Genomic DNA, 18,826 nt, shown 5'->3' with positions numbered 1-18,826 from the left:
ATGGCTGGACGAGTTGGCTTCCCAGCAAGGGTACATTGTCCAAAGTGATTACACCGAAGATAAAGGCAAAATACTGGGAATGCTGGAATCTGAAACCAAAACACAAAATGCTGGAAAATCTCAGCAGGTCTGACAGCATCTGTGGAGAGAAAATAGAGCCACATTGAGTCTGGATGACCCGATTTTAAATATTCTCTCTCCACAGATGCTGTCAGACCTGCTGAGATTTTCCAGCATTTTCTGTGATTACATCTAATGCTTGTTCCCCACCTACTTGAGTACACAATTGCCTGGATATTTTGTGATTGGGTTTTCTAGACAGTCTGACTCCATTTGAATCTCTCTGGAATATACAAGATACAATGATGTAAATGTTTGACCATCTTAAAAACTGCAGTTTCAAGTCACTGGAAAGCTATTTGAGCCTTTAAAGCTCGAGCAGTGGTTCAGCCAATAATAAATAAAACTATTTTGTTGAAGCATGGTTTTGTATATTATAGTTCCAGAATGTATGACAATATTGCCTGATCTTATGGCCAGTGTATCAATAAAAATTATACTAATTTTAGCCTGGATCAGTTTGTAGCAAATGAGATATTTGTGTAAAGGTGTCTGAAAAAGCATACAAATGTCCAAAAACTCATTCACTTAATTTATTGTCACATGTATTACCATAGTGAAAAGTATTGTTTCTTGTGCGCTATACAGATAAAGCATACGGTTCCTAGAGAAGGAAACGAGAGGGTGCAGAATATAATGTCATAGTCATAGCTAGGGTGCAGAGAAAGATCAAGTTAATATGAGGTAGGTCCATTCAAAAGTATGATGGCAGCAGGGAAGCAGCTGTTCTTGAGTTGATTGTTACAGACTTATGTATATTTTTTACGATGGAAGGTGGAAGAGAGTATGTCCGGGGTATTTGTGGTCTTGGATTGTGCTGACTGCTTTTCTGAGGCAGCAGCAAGTGTAGACAGAGTCAGTGGATGGGAGGCTGGTTTGCGTGATGGACTGGGCTTCATTCATGACCCTTTGTAGTTTCTTGTGGCCTTTGACAGAGCAAGGGCTATACCAAGCTGTGATACAACCAGAAAGGATGCTTTCTATGGTGCATCTGTAAAAATTGGTGAGAGTTGTAGCAGATATGCCGAATTTCCTTAGCCTCTGAAGAAAGTAGAAACATTGGTGGGCTTTCTTAACTATAGCGTTGGCATGGATGATCCAGGACAGATTTGCTGAAGATCTGGACACCTAGAAACTTGAAACTCTCATCCATTTTAACTTCATCCCATTGACCTACACAGAGGCATGTCCTCCAATACGCTTCCTGAAGTCAATGACTATCTCCTTCATTTTATTGGCTTTGGGGAGAGATTATTGTTGTCGCACCAGTTCACCAGATTCTCTATCTCTTTCCTGTACTCCGTCTCATCCTTGTTTGAAATCTGATCCACTACGGTGATATCATCAGCAAACTTGAAAATTGAGTTGGAGGGGAATTTAACCCTTCAAGTTCCACATGGTCTGCCTGTGACAGAACCATCACACATTAGACTTAGCCATTTCAGAACTCATTGAACTGGATTGGATGCAAGTTATCCTCAGTGCTTGAAGGAGTGCCCAAAAAGTAGAATTTCGTAATTTACAAGGATTGAAAATGTCTGAGGAAAGATTGGGAAAATTGCCTTTTTGAGGAATTAAAATCTTTATGGTCATTGATAATATCAGTCATTTCTTCTGAATCAGGTTTAAGAGAAAACCTAAGATAATTGCAGCTTTTCAAATTGTGATAGAAAAGATGAGCACATAAAAAAGGTACCATTTCCCCACCTGAGGGTCAAATAACTCAGTAAGGGAGTCATTGGTAGTGAAGGATGTTATAAACTTCAAGATGGTATTGGATAAGGTTTCATCAGACCAGATGACAGAAGATTAAGGTAAGCAAAGTTTAATATGAAAACTAAGGCCAGATTATCCAGCCCTGGCAAGGCAGAGCTAGCTAAAGAGTCCATGGACTTCGGCGGGATTGGAAGATCGCACCTTAAAAAGTGTTGAAATTGCTACAAGGGATCTTGTCTATTTCTGTATATCCCTATAATTCCTAAGAACATGGGGAATGGGATGGTTATTGCTGGGACTGAGGTTGTAGGATATAGGTTAATTATGTCATTGCATTATGGGTATCTATGGTTTCCTGGGAACTGGCTGGAAGTGGGTTGGGCAGGAATTTCCAACTTATCCAAAGTTTTTGACTTTTCCAGGAGTGGACTGGGAGTAAGGAGTTCAATGGATTGAGTGAACATTGTTGGAATTGATAGTTTGCACCAGCCCATTTTTCTGTGTGTTTAGGAGAACCCTCTGCAAACATCAACACACAATTTGATGTAATTAGCTGATAGTCAGACTTGGCCAAAATAATCATTAAGCATGTAATTGGTAAAAACAAGCACAAAGGCGCTGGAAAAGCTCAGCAGGTCTGCCAGCATCTATCAGGAGAGAAACAGAGTTAATGTTTCGAGTCATAGATTCTGCATCGGAACATTACATTGAAAGGTCTGCTCCTATGAAACATCCATTATCACTTACAGAATGTGTTTCAGCAGCCCAATATGTTACACAAGCTGCCATCCATTTGCATGAAGTTTTTCTTTGGATCTTCATTTTCAAAATGTTACTGTGTTTATAGGTTTCCTTAATCTGCATTGACATTGTATTGGATAGGTTATCATTATTATGTACACTTAGATGGTACTGCACATTAAAATGAGATATTGGGAGTGGTTGGGGGTCTTTCTAACACTGAAGGATCCTTTCTTACATTGAGTTAATCATGATCTCATGGTTGTTTCAACAAGATGCAATTAGCAGCAGCTCTTGGGCAAATGGGTGTGGAGGTGGGAAGTAAGCAAACAGAGACTGAACGGAGTGTCAGTCATTGGCGGTAATGAGGGCTACAGTGGTGACTGATTTATTTTAATGTGGGGTCAGAAGGAACACTCCTGTTCCTCCCAGTTCCACACTCGGGTAACTTCCTACCTTCTTGGAAAGGCCAAGTAAGTGAACCCTCAGCTTGTTCTCCACCCCACCCCAGTACAGGGATTGGGTTACCTCTGAGGGCCCACCAGAAGATTGGTCCAAACAGATGTTACATTTACACATGCTACCCCCCGCCCCCCAATAGCTACGTCAGATGTCAGTAAAAGATGCATTTTATGATGTTTCCATTAACAGGGGAGACTAGGACGCGGGGGCACAGCCTTAGAATAAAAGGGAGTCACTTTAGAACAGAGATGAGGAGAAATTTCTTCAGCCAGAGAGTGGTGGGTCTGTGGAATTCATTGCCACAGAGGGCTGTGGAGGCCGAGACGTTGAGCGTCTTCAAGACAGAAATTGATAAATTCTTGATTTCTCGAGGAATTAAGGGCTATGGGGAGAGAGCGGGTAAATGGAGTTGAAATCAACCATGATTGAATGGTGGAGTGGACTCGATGGGCCGAATGGCCTTACTTCCGCTCCTATGTCTTATGGTCTTATGGTCTTATGACCTTGTCCAGTGGAGTACTACTGCCATTAATGTGCGTAGTCCAGAACAAAGAAAGAAAAAGATGCAGAACAATTTCTACAGCAAAAAGTTCCAATACATTAATTATCTCATCATGGATCTACGCGTATATTTTCTGGTTGGCAGAATCAATCCTGCCAGCACAGAATGTGCGAACAGGTGCCAGGAAATTGGGCAAGGATCCCTTTAGGACACCTCAAGTGCACCTTACATGAAGTGTGTGATGGTTTCATTTAAACATTTAAATCTATGGAGATAATGCTGAGACTGGTTTTTGCCCCATCTGTTTGGATTGAGATCTCAGTGTTTTGCTCTTCCGTCTGGAGTTCTGTAAAATTATGTACTGTACGATGGAGCTTTTAAAGGGGAGAAACTATTTTGTCTATCTAATTTCATCTTTTTTACCCAATATCTTTTTAATGCTGGCTTATATTTTTAGTTAATTTATATTTCAAGTATATTTTCAGAACCAGCATGGAATGTTTATATTGAAACAAAAATAGCACAAGATTGTCTGTAAAAAAAAAAATCACATGGAAGTTGACTGTACTTTAAAGATTTCAGTAGAACATCCAAAGCCTAAAAAGGGAAAATCAACTTTTTAAATTCAAACTTTCATGGGAATACAGAGAGTGAAGATTGCCTAGTACAATATTTCAAGGTTAAGAGATACTACAAGATGAAATAAGCCAATAAAATCTGTAGCTTCCAGAAGCAGACAACATACCGATACTCCATGAAACATGAACTCCTGGAATCAACATCTGAGGACAACTACCTTTGTAAGTTCAGGGTCAGTACAGCGCGAATTACAGAGTTATGTTCTGATGGGAAGGTCATTGACCTGAATGTTAGCTCTGTTTCTCTCTCCACAGATGTTTGCTGACCTGCTGAGTATTTCCAACATGTCCTGTTTTGAGTTCCGATTTCCAGCATCCAAAGTATTTTGCTTTGGTCACAGAGTTGTGCGTTTGCTGTAAGGAAATCATGACTTAATCTTTAGTTACTTTCTCAGCTATTTTTCCCACTGCACAAGTTAACAGCGGGAGAGATTTTCAGCCATTCCTCCCAATTTTGGAGTGGTGGAGGTGCCCCGCCATGGGCTGGCAGCAGGATCTTTTGGTCCCACTGTTGGTCGATGGGGCTTCCCGTTATCTGCACTGTCCGCTGCCAGCAAACTAGCATAAAATCAATCACTAACATTAAAATGTTGATCTCACAAAGCAAATATTTATCTTGCAACTGAAGATGATTCAGGTCATACCTTGAGTCTTCAGCAGCCTGCAGAGAACCAGTCCAACAAAGCCAGTAGGCAAAATATTAAACAAGCTAGACTATTGAACATTGAATACAGGAGTTGGGACGTTTTGTTGAAGTTGTACAAGACATTGGTAAGGCTACACTTGGAATACTGTGTACAGCTCTGTTCATCCTATTATAAAAAGGATATTATTAAACTAGAAAGAGTGCAGAAAAGATTTACTAGGATGCTACCAGGACTTGATGGCTTGAGTTATAAGGAGAGGCTGGATAGATTGGGACTTTTTCTCTGGAGCATAGGAGGCTGAGGGATGATCTTACAGAGGTGTATAAAATAATGAGGGGCATAAATCAGCTAGATAGTCAATATCTTTTCCCAAAGGTAGGGGAGTCTAAAACTAGAGGGCATAGGTTTAAGGTGAGAGGAGAGTGATACAAAAGTGTCCAGAGGAGCAATTCTTTCACACAGAGGGTGGTGAATGTCTGGAACAAGCTGCCAGAGATAGTAGTAGAGGTGGGTACAATTTTGTCTTTTAAAAAACATTTAGACAGTTATGTGAGTAAGATGGGTATGGAGGAATATGGGCCAAATGCGGGCAATTGGGACTAGCTTAGGGGTTAAAAGAAGGGGCGCCATGGACAAGTTGGGCCAAAGGGCCTGTTTCTATGCTGTAAACCTCTGACTCTATTTATTAATAGAGCCAAGATAATGTGGGAGGCCATAATTCAAACACAACAGTGGTTTCACTCAATTAGATATTAGTGTTCCCAATCCATTGTGCAGAGAGATGATCATTAATTGACCATTAAGAAATGAGAATGATTGAAGATTCAAAAACCACAGGTCCAAAGTACACACTGTACAATCACTTTAATAAGTGATAATAAAATACTGGGAGCTGCAGCAGGACTTCCCAGCTTGTCAGTTTCATTGATGAAGCTTCTCCTGCTGTGTACTTGTCTCAGTGATCCTGCTGGGTGGCTGACAGGTTGGGAAACAGATGCCCTGGCTGATAAAGGCAGAACTGAGGGTTAAAACATACTTAATAAGCTATTTTAATATTTTAATCACTTCTCTGACAGCTGCTTACTTTCAGTCCTGCCCCGATGGAGCCCAGAACTCCAAAATTAGCAGATTTTCTTCAAATAGTTCTTAAACCACTGGACCCTGGTCTATAGAGAGGCTAGATTTCCAAACCAAGATGGTGGGATAGGGTGGAGGGAGGGGTTCTGGTCGGAAGACTGCATTTTCCTAATGTTTTAACTACTGAGTTTTTTTCCTTCTCTCCACCTCCCGACCCCCAGAATTTCCACCCAGGAAACTAGCCTGGCCGACAGGCCTGATTGCATATCAGGTACAGAATGCTACAGGAGAGACATCTCAGTGGGGCTATTAAATTATGTTTCTGTTATCCTGTAGAAATAAAAGACAGGTTGGCATGCAAAATAAATTTTCTAAATACTCAATAATAATTCAAATTGATCATGGAACAGACACTGTGAAATAATTGCAAGCAGCTGTCTATTTACAAAATAATGCAGATGTAACATCCGCCAAATCCATTTCATTTCATTTAGTTGCGGTTGATAGTTTTGAACTCAGCATAGTGCCAATCATACACAAAGGGTGGCTTTCCCCATTTAATTTACAGAAAATTCACAAATGACTTACTGAATCATTGAAACTTACAACACAGTGGGAGGCCACTCAGCCCATTGTGTCGATGTTAGCTGAAAAGCAGCCATTCAGCCTAATCCCACTTTCCAGCACTTGGTGCACAAGTGTGTAGGTTACAGCACTGCAAAGTGTACATCCAAGTAATTTTTTTGAATGTATGAAGCTTTCTGACACTATTGTCCACTGAGTTCCAAACCCCACCATCTTCTGAGTAAAAAAAATTCTCTTCAACTCACTTCTCATCATCCTACCAATTGCTTTAAATCTATGCCCCTGGTCCTTGACCTGATTGCGAAGGAAAATGGTTCTTCCCATCCACTCTAACTAGGCCTCTTGTAATTTGCTTTAGTTCCTTTTGGCATGACTGGGCAGATCAGTAGATGCAATTATATAAACATATACTAGAGAAGATAATTAATGCTACATATAAATATAGATTTTATTTAAAAACTGTAAGAGCAGTAAAAATTAGGATACATCAGCAAAAGAACAATTTTGAAAGCATGTGTGATACCAATGCAAAGGTCTACATTTTCACTTTGCAGAAATATTTTCTTCTCTGTAACATTTATGAATAGGACATTTTTGTGGCTGTTTCCAAAAGTGTTGTTATTGGTGACAGAGGTTTTATGGCACTTATGAAAAGAATGTTAAAGCTATGGGGTATACATATAATCACCTCAGGATATTCAACTGTTTAAAAACTACCATAGGCACAAATATACTGTTCCTGGCATAACGCATTAGGATAGTTGAGGTAATAAATACAGGTCAGAGGCACATGCAAGAAGAAATTAACAACAAGGTGAAAATCAATTGGCTCCCTCATTTGTTCTTAGCAGCCAGAGGCTTCCGGCTTATCTTTTTAGTCTTGTCGTTGTTCTTCTTTGGTGGTTCGGGGTTCGCTTGCATATGTCGACCATAAAGGCTGTAAGACAACAGAAGCGATAGCTTGTAAAATTGCCAATATTAAAAAGAAAGACAGCAATACAATTACAGTTAACTAGAGAGATAGAATAGCCATTTGCAGCACTGAGCTTCATGCTCAACTAGAAAGCCCTGGGGGTCAATACAGTGACAGAGAGAAATAGTGTCAGAGGCCTCCCAGCCTATTTCAGCATGATTGATGGCTTCAGGATAGCTACACAGCCATCAATGCCACATTAATAAATACTGCCGATTAAATGTTGACAAAATAGCTTGCAATTTAGGAGGCTGGAGAGCCACAGTACACAAATGACTATTCAAAAGATTTAACTTAAATTTAACTGGTAATTAGACTTTAGGTCCCTTATTTATTCCAATTACACACAGTCAAAAGGTAAGTAAACAACAGCTGAAGAAGCTTTTAAGAGCCATTAAGCAATCTCAAAAAAAAGTTAAGAATAAAATGCTGGAAATACGCAGCAGGTCTGGGCAGCATCTGTGCATGATGTGGAGATGCTGGCGTTGTGTGCAGGCAGGGACAGAGTTACATACCCATCAGTGACCTTTCATTAGTTTTTGTGGAAGGTCACCAACTTGTAATGTGGGGGCTAAATTTTTGTCCTGCGGTCGGGAACCCATGTGGGGTCATTTTCAGGTCCCGAGCCCACTTCTGCACCTGAAGCACAAAGTAATTTTTAATGAGCAGGCCAGAGTGGATGTTTGCTGCCCAATTGAGGGTGGCGGGTAGGCTCCGGAGGCCTCCAGTACTGCTAAATCAGCAGCCCCACTGTCAGAGGTGAGAGCTGTTAATGTAGTATGAGAGAGAGAGAGAGAGAGAGGGGGCAACTCCCTGTGAAAAACATTTCATTATTATCAAAAAGGCCACATAGCTGCCAGCCCTTTATCGTCCAGGGACAAACAAACAGTCCATTCAACGGCCACAGCTATGGCCTGACGGCTATGGCGGGCTCAGGAGCAGGGATTGGGGTGAGGGAAGCGCTTTCCTTAGCTTGATGGAGCTTTGTACAGCTCCCTCCCTCACCACTCCTTCAGCCTCAATGTGGGGATGGTGGGGGGCATGGAGGAGGCATACATTCAAATTGGAATCTGCAGAGTGGCTTATCTGCTGCTTGTGGGTAAATAGGCATCACCCTCTGATCCTCCTAGAAATGAACATTTCTTGGCGATGCAAGCTGGGTGATGGCGGGAATTAGCATGACTGTTTGAAAACTCAGCCCGTTAACTCTATTTTTCTCTCCACAAACTTCTCCAGACCTGCTGAGTGTATCCAGCAATTGCAGCTTTTACTTCAGATTTTCAGCATCCACAACATTTTGCTTTTGTATTATAGACTGAAAACAAAATTGGATTTTCAGCAAAGAGAATCTCTGGACTATTAGGTCTCTGATAAAGACCCTTCCATGGACTTCAACCCGGATAAATGTGTGGTGGTACATTTTGGCAGGTCAAATGGGATGAAGGAGTATAATATCAAGGGTAAGACTCTTAGCAGTGTAGAGGATCAGAAGGACCTTGGGGTCCAGGTCCATAGGACTCTTAAATCGGCCTCGCAGGTAGAGGAGGTGGTTAAGAAGGCGTGTGGTGTGCTGGCCTTCATCAATCGAGGGATTGAATTTAGGAGTCGGGAGATAATGATGCAGCTTTATAAGACCCTCGTCAGACCCCACTTAGAGTACTGTGCTCAGTTCTGGTCGCCTCATTACAGGAAGGATGTAGAAATTATTGAAAGGGTGCAGAGAAGATTTACAAGGATGTTGCCTGGATTGGGTGGCATGCCTTATGAGGATAGGTTGAGGGAGCTCGGTCTTTTCTCCTTGGAGAGACGAAGGATGAGAGGTGACCTGGTAGAGGTGTACAAGATGTTGAGAGGTATAGATCGGGTGGATTCTCAGAGGCTTTTTCCCAGGGCTGAAATGGCTGCTACGAGAGGACACAGGTTTAAGGTGCTGGGGAGGAGGTACAGAGGAGATGTCAGGGGTAAGTTTTTCACTCAGAGGGTGGCGGGTGAGTGGTATCGGCTGCCGTCAATGGTGGTGGAGGCAAACTCGATAGGGTCTTTTAAGAGACTTCTGGATGAGTACATGGGACGTAATAGGATTGAGGGTTATAGGTAAGCCTATATATAGGCCTAGGTAGGTAGGGACATGACCAGCGCAACTTGTGGGCCGAAGGGCCTGTTTGTGCTGTAGTTTTTCTATGTTAGCCTGATTTGTGCAAGTTAATTTTATTTATGTGCTTTGAAACTTACTCAAAATTCTGGGTCACCTGCTATTTTTCCAAAGGTATTTTGTATTCATCACCAAATTATTATTTTTTTTTTAAATTGTTATATTCAGTATTAAATAGCTGCATTATTTCAAAAGAGATTAAAAATGTTTGTCCATTCAACTTTTCACTTTGTATTATTGATAACAATGCAAATTTCAAAATCAATTTACAGTATGCATAAAATATTTTTGCACATGTACGTGCGAAATTTGCAGTAGAGTTATGTTAATTTTATTCAGAATAAAAAACACTGCTGCTTACTAATGTGACCGGGGTAAGAAGATTGGGAAGATGGTGGTTAGAATGAACAGAACTTAAAAAGATAATCAATTGGAAAAGATGCTCATTAAATTTTATCAGTCGACTAACAACAATGTTCCAACTTAATAAAAACAGGCAGAGATGATAGGAAGGATATTAGCTGAGACCTTTGGTTATGTATCAGAGGTCTAAGCTGTCATTGCATTGCGCACAGTTCAGCAGACACTGTCTCAGGGGATTGAAAGGATACACCAGAGTTAATAAATGCAGGAAGAATCAATTGATGCAGCTTATTTCTAGCCCGTTAAGTCTTTCTTTTTTATAAACTTTTAATTAAGTCACATGCAGTTTAGTAGATTATGTTCATTAATACAGAAATTAACTATCCACTGAATTTATAATATGGCACTAACCAAAAATCATTACAAACAGGACAGCAAAAAAAAACTAGAAATATGATTTCAATCCATTATATAATTGCTTTAAAATTAGTTGCTAAATTGGGATAGGCTTGTTCCAAATAAAACTGTGATCTTTAATCATACTATTCGAACTGAAAACTAAGAAAAATAAATTGATCAGAATGTCATCCTCCCTTTACCATCTCTTCCAAACCCCTTCACAACATTTGCTAGTTCTGCACTGGATTGAAAGATTGCATCATCAGATAGCAGCACACACAGGGATTAGTTGGAAACAGCCAGCACTGACGGGCGCAATCAACTGAGCAATGACAAATGCTACCCAGTGTATCCTGAAGAAAATGGAAATTCTGCACGCTCACCAAATTCTTTTATCTAGTGAGCAGCTGAGCCCAGCCCAACGGATCAGGAAGGCTCCAGATTTGGCTCTCAGGCTCTGTGCGAGTTAGCTGACCTTAGCAGGTGGTGAAGGTGCTACAACTGGTCTCAGTGTCCCTTGGTTAGGGAGGGGAAAGAAAAGCCAACCGGGCAGGCTTTTTGCTTCTAATCATCATGGAGTCCTTACAATACAGAAGACGACCATTCGACCCATCGAGTCTGCACCGATTCCCTGACAGGCCATTTCACCCAGGTCTGCCCCCCGCCCTGTCCCCCCAACCCCACATATTTACCCCGCTAATTCACCTAACCTACACATCTTGGGACACTAAGGGCAATTTAGCATGATCAATCCACCCAAGCTGCACATTTTTGGACTGTGGGTGGGAGAACCATGGGGACAATATGCAAACTCTACACAGTCACCCAAGGCCGGAATCGAACCCGGGTCCCTGGCGCTTCTGAGGTAGCAGTGCTAACCATTGTGCCACCATTACTGAGGTCATTAGTATTTGGATATTAGGTGAGCACAGGAAAGTATGCAGTGCGGCCCGCTCTCCTTTGTTACAATTGTCATTTCACATTCACAATGAAGCAAATGAGTGAACATTGCTCCTGGGCAAAGTATTGAGGGTGGTCAGTAACCACGACACTAATCTCCGGCAAAGTCAAACATCTACAGGAAAGGAGAACATTGGCAAGATGGGTTGGGGTGTGAAACTGAACACAGTAAAATTCCCACCGAGAATCTATCTTGTAGATAAATACAAAACACAAAACAATACCAAAAATAGATTCATGCGGACTTGAATCATTAAGGGCGGTGTTCTCCAATCTCGTCCATGCCTGCCCCACTGCAAGTGAGAACGGAGAATTTGGCGTTACAACCAAAACCTCATTCACTTTCAGCGACACCGGAGAATCCCAGCTGCGAACGAGGTTGGAGATTTTTGCCGTAAACTTTATTTCTCTCCCCAGATGCTACCAGATCACCATTGTCTGCTTATATTTCAGATTTCCTGCAATTACAGTACTTTGCTTTTATTATCGTAAAACTATATCATCTCAGCTCATAAGAATATAATAAAGGAGCAGGCTAGGTTATTTGTCCTGTTGAGTCTGTTTACCCTGCAATAAGGTGATGGCTTGCCCCTCATTGTTTGCTCCACCACACTCAAATCCATCAATTTCCTTGGTATCAGCTACATATTATCTGTAAATATCTAGGAACTAGCGTGTTACTAAATGTTCTGGTGGGGGGTGAGGGGGGGGCGCAATTCACAGCAACAGTGGAGACTGAAGCGATGTGTACATAACCAGTTTAATCTGGTTCTTCTTTTGGACCAGACAACGTGGCAAAATTAAACATCAAAGGCGGGATTTTCTGTCCTCCCACCTGCTGGTTTCTCGGTGGCGGGAAGTGGCATGCCATTCGCTGGGGGCGGGATTCTCTGGTCCCGCTGCTGCCAATGGAATTTCCCATTGAAGCCATCCCATGCTGCCAAGAGACCTGCAGGTGGGGGTGCACTGCTGGACCAGAGGATCTCGCCGGCGTGGTTGGCCAAAGAATTCCAGCCTGAATTTTTTGACCCTTACAATCTTAAGAGTACGATTACAGCAACAGCTAGGAATGAAAAGAACATATAGCATGGTAGCAGCAAGCGTCTGTGACTTAAAGCATTTTAAATTAATTTAATGTTGATTTGGAAAATCAATCACTTTAGCGCGAGAAGAAAAAATGTGAATTGTGTAAAGACAAAAAAAGAAATGTCAACTGACACAGCAATGAATGCACAGCTATAGCGCATAAAGAATTGGGAAGCTAATGATGTTACACAGGCATTTGTGTAATTTAAAGAAAAGTGCAGATTGACATTCAGTATTTTCCTAAAAGACACGAGGGTCTGGAATTTCCAACACGCTTCCCAGTGGTGGAAGTAGCTTGCCATTGGCCACTGATGGGATTTTTTGGTCCCACAACGAGCCTCACATCCATTGACTCTGTCTACACTTCCCACTGCCTCAGAAAACAGCCAGCATAATTAAGGACCCCATGCACCTTGGACATACTCTCTTCCACCTTCTTCCTTTGGGAAAAAGATACAAAAGTCTGAAGTCATGTACCAACCGACTCAAGAACAATTTCTTCCCTGCTTTTGAATGGACCCACCTTTTATTAAATTGATCTTTCTCTACACCCTAGCTATGACTGTAACACTACATTCTGCACCCTCACCTTTCCTTCTCTATGTAATTTTCTTTGTTCTTTGGGGTTTTAGTTAAGTCGGGCAACATGGTCGGTGCAGGCTTGGAGGGCCGAAGGGCCTGTTCCTGTGCTGTAATTTTCTTTGTTCTTTGTATGATGGAGTTACCGGCGTTGGACTGGGGTAGGCACAGTAAGTAGTCTCAACACCAGATTAAAGTCCAACAGGTTTATTTGGTAGCACGAGCTTTCGGAGCGTTGCTCACTCACCTGATGAAGGAGCAGCGCTCCGAAAGCTCGTGCTACCAAATAAACCTGTTGGACTTTAACCTGGTGTTGTGAGACTACTTACTGTTCTCTATGTATGGTATGCTTTGTCTGTATAGTGCACGAGAAACAATACTTTTCACTGTATACCAATTCATGTGACAATAAGAAATCAAATCAAAGTCAGTGGCCATTTGCACTGCTCACCAGCCAACCTGCCACGTGGGGTCACCTTTGGCAGGACCAGAAGGCTTCAGAGCTATGATTGCACTCTGAAACACAAACCAGGAAGAGAAGTGGTGCTGGCAGATACTCCGTCTCGGTTTCTGTCACAGGAAAAACATGAGATAGAAGATCTAGGTATAAAGATTCATCACCGTGTGAATGTAACACCAATGAAACAGAAAAAAAGAGAGATAAGACTAGCAAGGATGAAAAGTTACAGATACTCTCTCAGCAAGTGATTAAAGGATGGCCTGATAAGAAACAGCAAACTCAGCAAGCAATACTGGTCTGTCAGAGGTGACATCTCACTGGAAGGTGTTCTGCTCACCAGATCAAAAATAATCATACCCAAAACAACATAGGAAGAACTTCTCCAAAAGATACACGAAGGCCACATGGGAATGGAGAAGTGTAAGCTTAGAGCCAGATGAGCTGTGTACTGAATAGGCATAATACAAGGCATTGAAAAGATGCTGTCTATATGAAATGTATGCCAGAAGTAGAGAAACACACAGCAGAAAGAGATGATAGCTACTGAAACACCAACCAGATCATGGCATACTGTGGGAGCCACAATCAAGAATGGGATCTCATAGTTTCAGGCTCCTACGCAAAGTTTCCTTTTATCCTCAAGATGAAAAAACTTGAGCCACACAGTACGAGTTCTATTTGCTGAGCAAGGAATTCCTGAAAGATTAAGATGTGATACTGGCGCCCAGTTCACATCCAGGGAAGTTAAGGAATTCGCTGAAGAGTATGGGTTCAACGACATCACCACATTGTCAAATTGCCCTAGAGAACTTGGGCTTATAGTGTTATAGACAGGAGTGGGGGGGGGGGGGGGGGGGGGGCGGGTCAGTTCTCCTCCCCGTCTGTTAGCAGAAGGTGTTTCAAATTAGCTTGTTTTTTAAAAAAAAACTTGTAAGCAGTGGCTTATTTTCCTAACCCCTTGGTTTTAGTGTGATCCAGTTTTACTAATAATCCCACAGCAAACTGGAGTTAGGATCAACTCAGCAGATTAGTTTATTGTACACATTCAAAATCCACAAAAAGGGTTGCAAATGATCACTTCATATTTGTCACAGTAAAGGAAGGGATAGAGAAAGAAGATTTACAATACAAGGACCACAGAAAAACTGAATATCGGTTCACGTGAGTTCCAGAGTCCCAAGTCAGGGTTCAATGTGGAATGCTTTCACGCAAGCATTTGATGGTCAGCTGGCTGGAGACTCATGTTGTAAGATTCACTTTTCAGGTGGCATTGATGCTGCAAGATGAAGTAGGCACGCAGAGATTGCATCAGTTCTGTAGACAATTATACAAAATCTTCCAGTAGAGTCAGGTCAGATTGGCTGGTGTCCAACCTGGACAGAGCTTGCTGCTGTGTCCCCTGCCAGTTACATGTTAAACAGAAAACCACTGCACAGTTTGGAAAGGTAATATTAAACTGCTCAGACGGCCAGAATTTTGGGTCACGTGACCTTCCTTCACCACAGTGGCTTCAACAAAGGATGTTTATCCACTGTCGGGAATTTGGCTTTGATTTGATTTGTTATTGTCACATATAGTGGGATACAGTGAAAAGTATTGTTTCTTGCGCACTATACAAAGCATATTATAAATAGAGAAGGAAAGGAGAGGGTGCAGAGTGTAATGTTACAGTCATAACCAGGGTGGGGAGAAAGATCAACTTAAATGTGAGGTGGGTCCATTCAAAGGTCTGATGGCACCAGGAAAGAAGCTGTTCTTGAATCATATGGTACGTGACCTCCCAGACTTTTGTATCATTTTCCTAGGATGCATGGGCTCCTTACTTATACTGGCTGCTTTTCTGAGGCAAAGGGATGTGTAGACAGATTCAATGGATGGGAGGCTGGTTTGCATGACGGACTGGGCTTCATTCATGGCTCTTAGTCCTTTCTTGTGGTCTTAGACAGAGCAGGAGCCATACCAAGCTGCAATACAACCAGAAAGAATGCTTTCTATGGTGCATCTGTAAAAGCTGGTGAGTGTCGTAGTGGACATGCCAAATTTCCTTTGCCTCTGAGCTTTGTTTTCGGAACTGATAATGTCTCAGCCATTATGGGCCCGATTTTACCAAAATTTCGCACCCGTTTTCAGGCACGAAATTGCGGTAAAGTTGGGCGTCGGGCCTAAAACTCGATCTGCACCCAACTCATGGCGTCTATACCGAGCCCCGATCCGGGCGCGGGTCTGGCGCGTGCCCGAATCGGCCGGCGCGACGATTTAAATGCATTTTAAAATCGACTTAATGAAGCTTGCGCCCAACGAATCCGACTTTACCAGGTTGCAGCCCATTTCGCGTCCGCGCATTAAACGAACCTGCTAAATAAAAGTCCGAATGGGACTCTAATTCAGCAGGGGAACTGCCGAAGCCAATCCCCCCCCCTCCCCGCCACGAACCACCCCGGCAGCCCACCCGCCCCCCCCACCCACCGATTGGACCCCCCTGGGAGGCAGGCCCCGCCGGCAGACCCCCCCCACCCCAGGATCGGACCCCCCTGGGAGGCACACCCCCGACCTGGCTTGATCGCTGGTCTCCCTCCACCATCCTTCCGATCTGCAGTCCGTCGGCAGCCTCCTGCATGTTCCTGGCCTTGCTCTGCCTTTCCCTTGGGGGGGGGGGAGATGGAGAAGGGGAGTGTCGTGTGTGTCCCTGGGGGCGGGGGGGGGGGGGGGGGGAGAAATGGAGAAGGGGAGTGACGTGTCTCCCCTGGGGGGAGGGGGGGCGGGGGGGGGGGGGAGGGACTGGCACTGCCAGTCTGCGGCCGATCCCTGCTCCCCACCGGAGGAGGAGGGATCCCACCCCCCCGGGGCAGACACGTCACTCCCCTTCTCCATCCCCGCCCCCAGGGAAAGGCAAAGCAGCGCAGACAGCAGAGAGGATGAAAGGAATTCCCTTTGGGGGATAATGTCCAAATAACAGGAACTAAAAACCTGACAGTCCAAAATCTGGGATAATATTTCAAAATGTATATCCCCCATCCCTGTCCTGTATTATCCCAGATTTTGGCCTGTCAGGTTTTTAGTTCCTGTGATTATAACGTGGACATTATCCTCCAAAGGGAATTCCTTTCATCCTCTCTGCTGTCTGTGCTGCTTTGCCTTTCGCGCCCGGGCGCGCTGCCTGCGGTCTGTTCCGAACTGCGCAGTTGGAGCTCCGGCTGCTCCAATAGCGCTAAGCCCCGCCCAATAGACCGGCGCCGAAAAAAGGCGTATGGGCGCGCTGGAGCGCGGCTGCCGGGCGCGGATCTGTTTGACGACCAGACCCGATTTGGTAAAATCGGCCCCTATGGGTTGAAACGGATGCCATTTGTGTTGAGGGTCTGGTGTTTGGGAAGCCAATGTCTCAACAGGCTAAGATTGGCTTATCGGATGCAGGTTCCCCTCGAAATTGATCTGAACAGTCCCAAGTGGTCTGTTAGAAGCTTCATAGGCATAACAAGATGTGACATCCCCAAAACTGAGAAGAGAATTCTTTTGTTCTGGAGACAACTTTGAGAGAGGGTGTTCAGCAGATAAATCCAGTTTAAAAATTAGGAAGAAGAATAGTTTTAAAATACATACAGGCTTGGATTTCAGTGTTGGGAGGAACTCCACAATAAAATGACATGTTCGGATATTGAAAGGAACCCTTGCGAAATACCAAGCGACAAAGGAAGAACCAAACCATGTCTTTTCATTCTGATCTGTACCTCTCAGCGCTGACATGAAATCACCAGCAGAGTTGCTGAATGGAAAAAAATACAAGACTATTTTGCAAAACAAATTACACTGTCTAAGTGACCAGGAGGAAAGGAGACAACAGCCAGGATTTCCCTCCCGTTTTCATCAGGCGGATTTTGTGACGGGAGAGGAAAGATGTCCAATTCGTATTTCATGCGGACATAAAAGTTTACCCCCTCCCTCCACCAGTGATGTAGCACATTTCCCAATGTTAAATGTTGAGAACATCATTTCCATACATTAGGATATAACATGAAAATAAAACACAAAGGTTCATATAGATGCAACCTGCAGGCAGGCGCTCACTATTAGTGAAAAATGAGTAGATGAAAATTAAAATAGAACATAAGCAATGTAAAGGATTCTCGTCAAATTTTGCTAACAGATTACTTTTCCCCAAGTGTAATTTATAGATTCCCTCTGCATCCTCATTAAATCTACCATGTCCAAATTACTGCTCAAAATGGCAAGCCAGGGAGTCACAGTTGATTTACCACCAACTGTAAACTCCACTGTGTCAAGCAGTTAATATAAACGGGCATGAACAAAGCAGCCTTGGTAGGACCAAATAGATAATGCAGACAGAAAGACTTAAGTAATAAGGGGGGGAAAAAAAGGAACCATAGAACCCCTACAGGGCAGAAGGAGGCCATTCAGCCCTATGAGTCTGCACCAACAACCATCTCACCCAGACTCTATCCCCATAAGCTCACGTATTTACCTTGCTCATTGCCCTGACACTAAGGGGCAATTTGGCATGGCCAATCAACCTAACCTGCATTTCTTTGAAGTGTGGGAGGAAACCGGAGCACCTGAAGGAAACCCACGCAGACACGGGGAGAAAGTGCAAACTCCACACAGTTAGTGACCCAAGGCTGGAATTGAATCCGGGTCCCTGGCGCTGTGAGGCAGCAGTGCTAACCACTGTGCTACCCACAGGAGGACTAATAGGAGCTGCGACAGCCACATGGGTCAAATGGCCTGCTCCTATGTTGCAAGATTTTATAATTCTATGATAAATGATCATTGCGCAATAGTGAATCCTTTTTCAAAAGGTTTCACATCAATAATGGATCAGAGTGATTTGTGAAACCATTTCTGCACATCACTCCACGTGTGAATGAGGCACAGGTACTTTTTGGCCAGCCATACAGATTGTGCATAATTTTCTACCTTTTGCCTTCAAAACACGTAGACTTGAGTATTCTGTTAATGTGTCATAAAGGTAGACACTTTGAAAAGCGACTGTAGTTGTGCAATACAAAGATGGCAATTAATTTCAAGGAGGAATCCAAGAACAAGTGAATGAACACTGCTGATCGATTACTGGTAGACTGTAAACATGCATGCAGTAAATTATGGCCCGAAATCTGGTAACAATCCAGTTCTCAAGCAGAATGCAATTACTTTTGATGCTTAAAACAGTGACAGAAAATATGATCCAAAAATAAAGGTAGACAAATTTTCGAAGGTGCCAGGACTGGTTGATCAAACAAGAGGCATACAGTATTCCTGGTATTATAAACTGATGCGCGAGAGAGCTTATGCTAAAACTTTAGGAATGCCGGATTGGGTGTCAGCTGGAGTATTGTGTCAAATTCTGAACATCA

The 18,826-nt window shown here is 43.1% G+C and overlaps 1 protein-coding gene across 4 annotated transcripts in view; it reads right to left on the bottom strand.

Annotated features, from left to right (window-relative positions):
- Positions 1 to 5,676: 5,676 nt before the first annotated feature.
- Positions 5,677 to 18,826, bottom strand: part of rsu1 (Ras suppressor protein 1) — a 184,437-nt gene continuing 171,287 nt past the window's right edge. For 2 of the 4 annotated variants that reach the window (XM_078227696.1, XM_078227698.1), the window contains exon 9: positions 6,914 to 7,425. In XM_078227696.1, the coding sequence (XP_078083822.1) occupies positions 7,323 to 7,425 (103 nt within the window). In that variant the 3' untranslated portion in view covers positions 6,914 to 7,322. Of the gene's footprint in view, positions 7,426 to 18,826 lie in introns of all 4 variants that reach the window. The other 2 variants (XM_078227697.1, XM_078227699.1) reach the window with 2 other exon arrangements.

Source organism: Mustelus asterias, chromosome 2 (assembly GCF_964213995.1).
Source record: "Mustelus asterias chromosome 2, sMusAst1.hap1.1, whole genome shotgun sequence".
Taxonomy (NCBI): Eukaryota; Metazoa; Chordata; class Chondrichthyes; order Carcharhiniformes; family Triakidae; genus Mustelus; species Mustelus asterias.
Note: the sequence above shows the minus strand (reverse complement) of the source record. Positions and strands in the feature narration are given on the sequence as shown.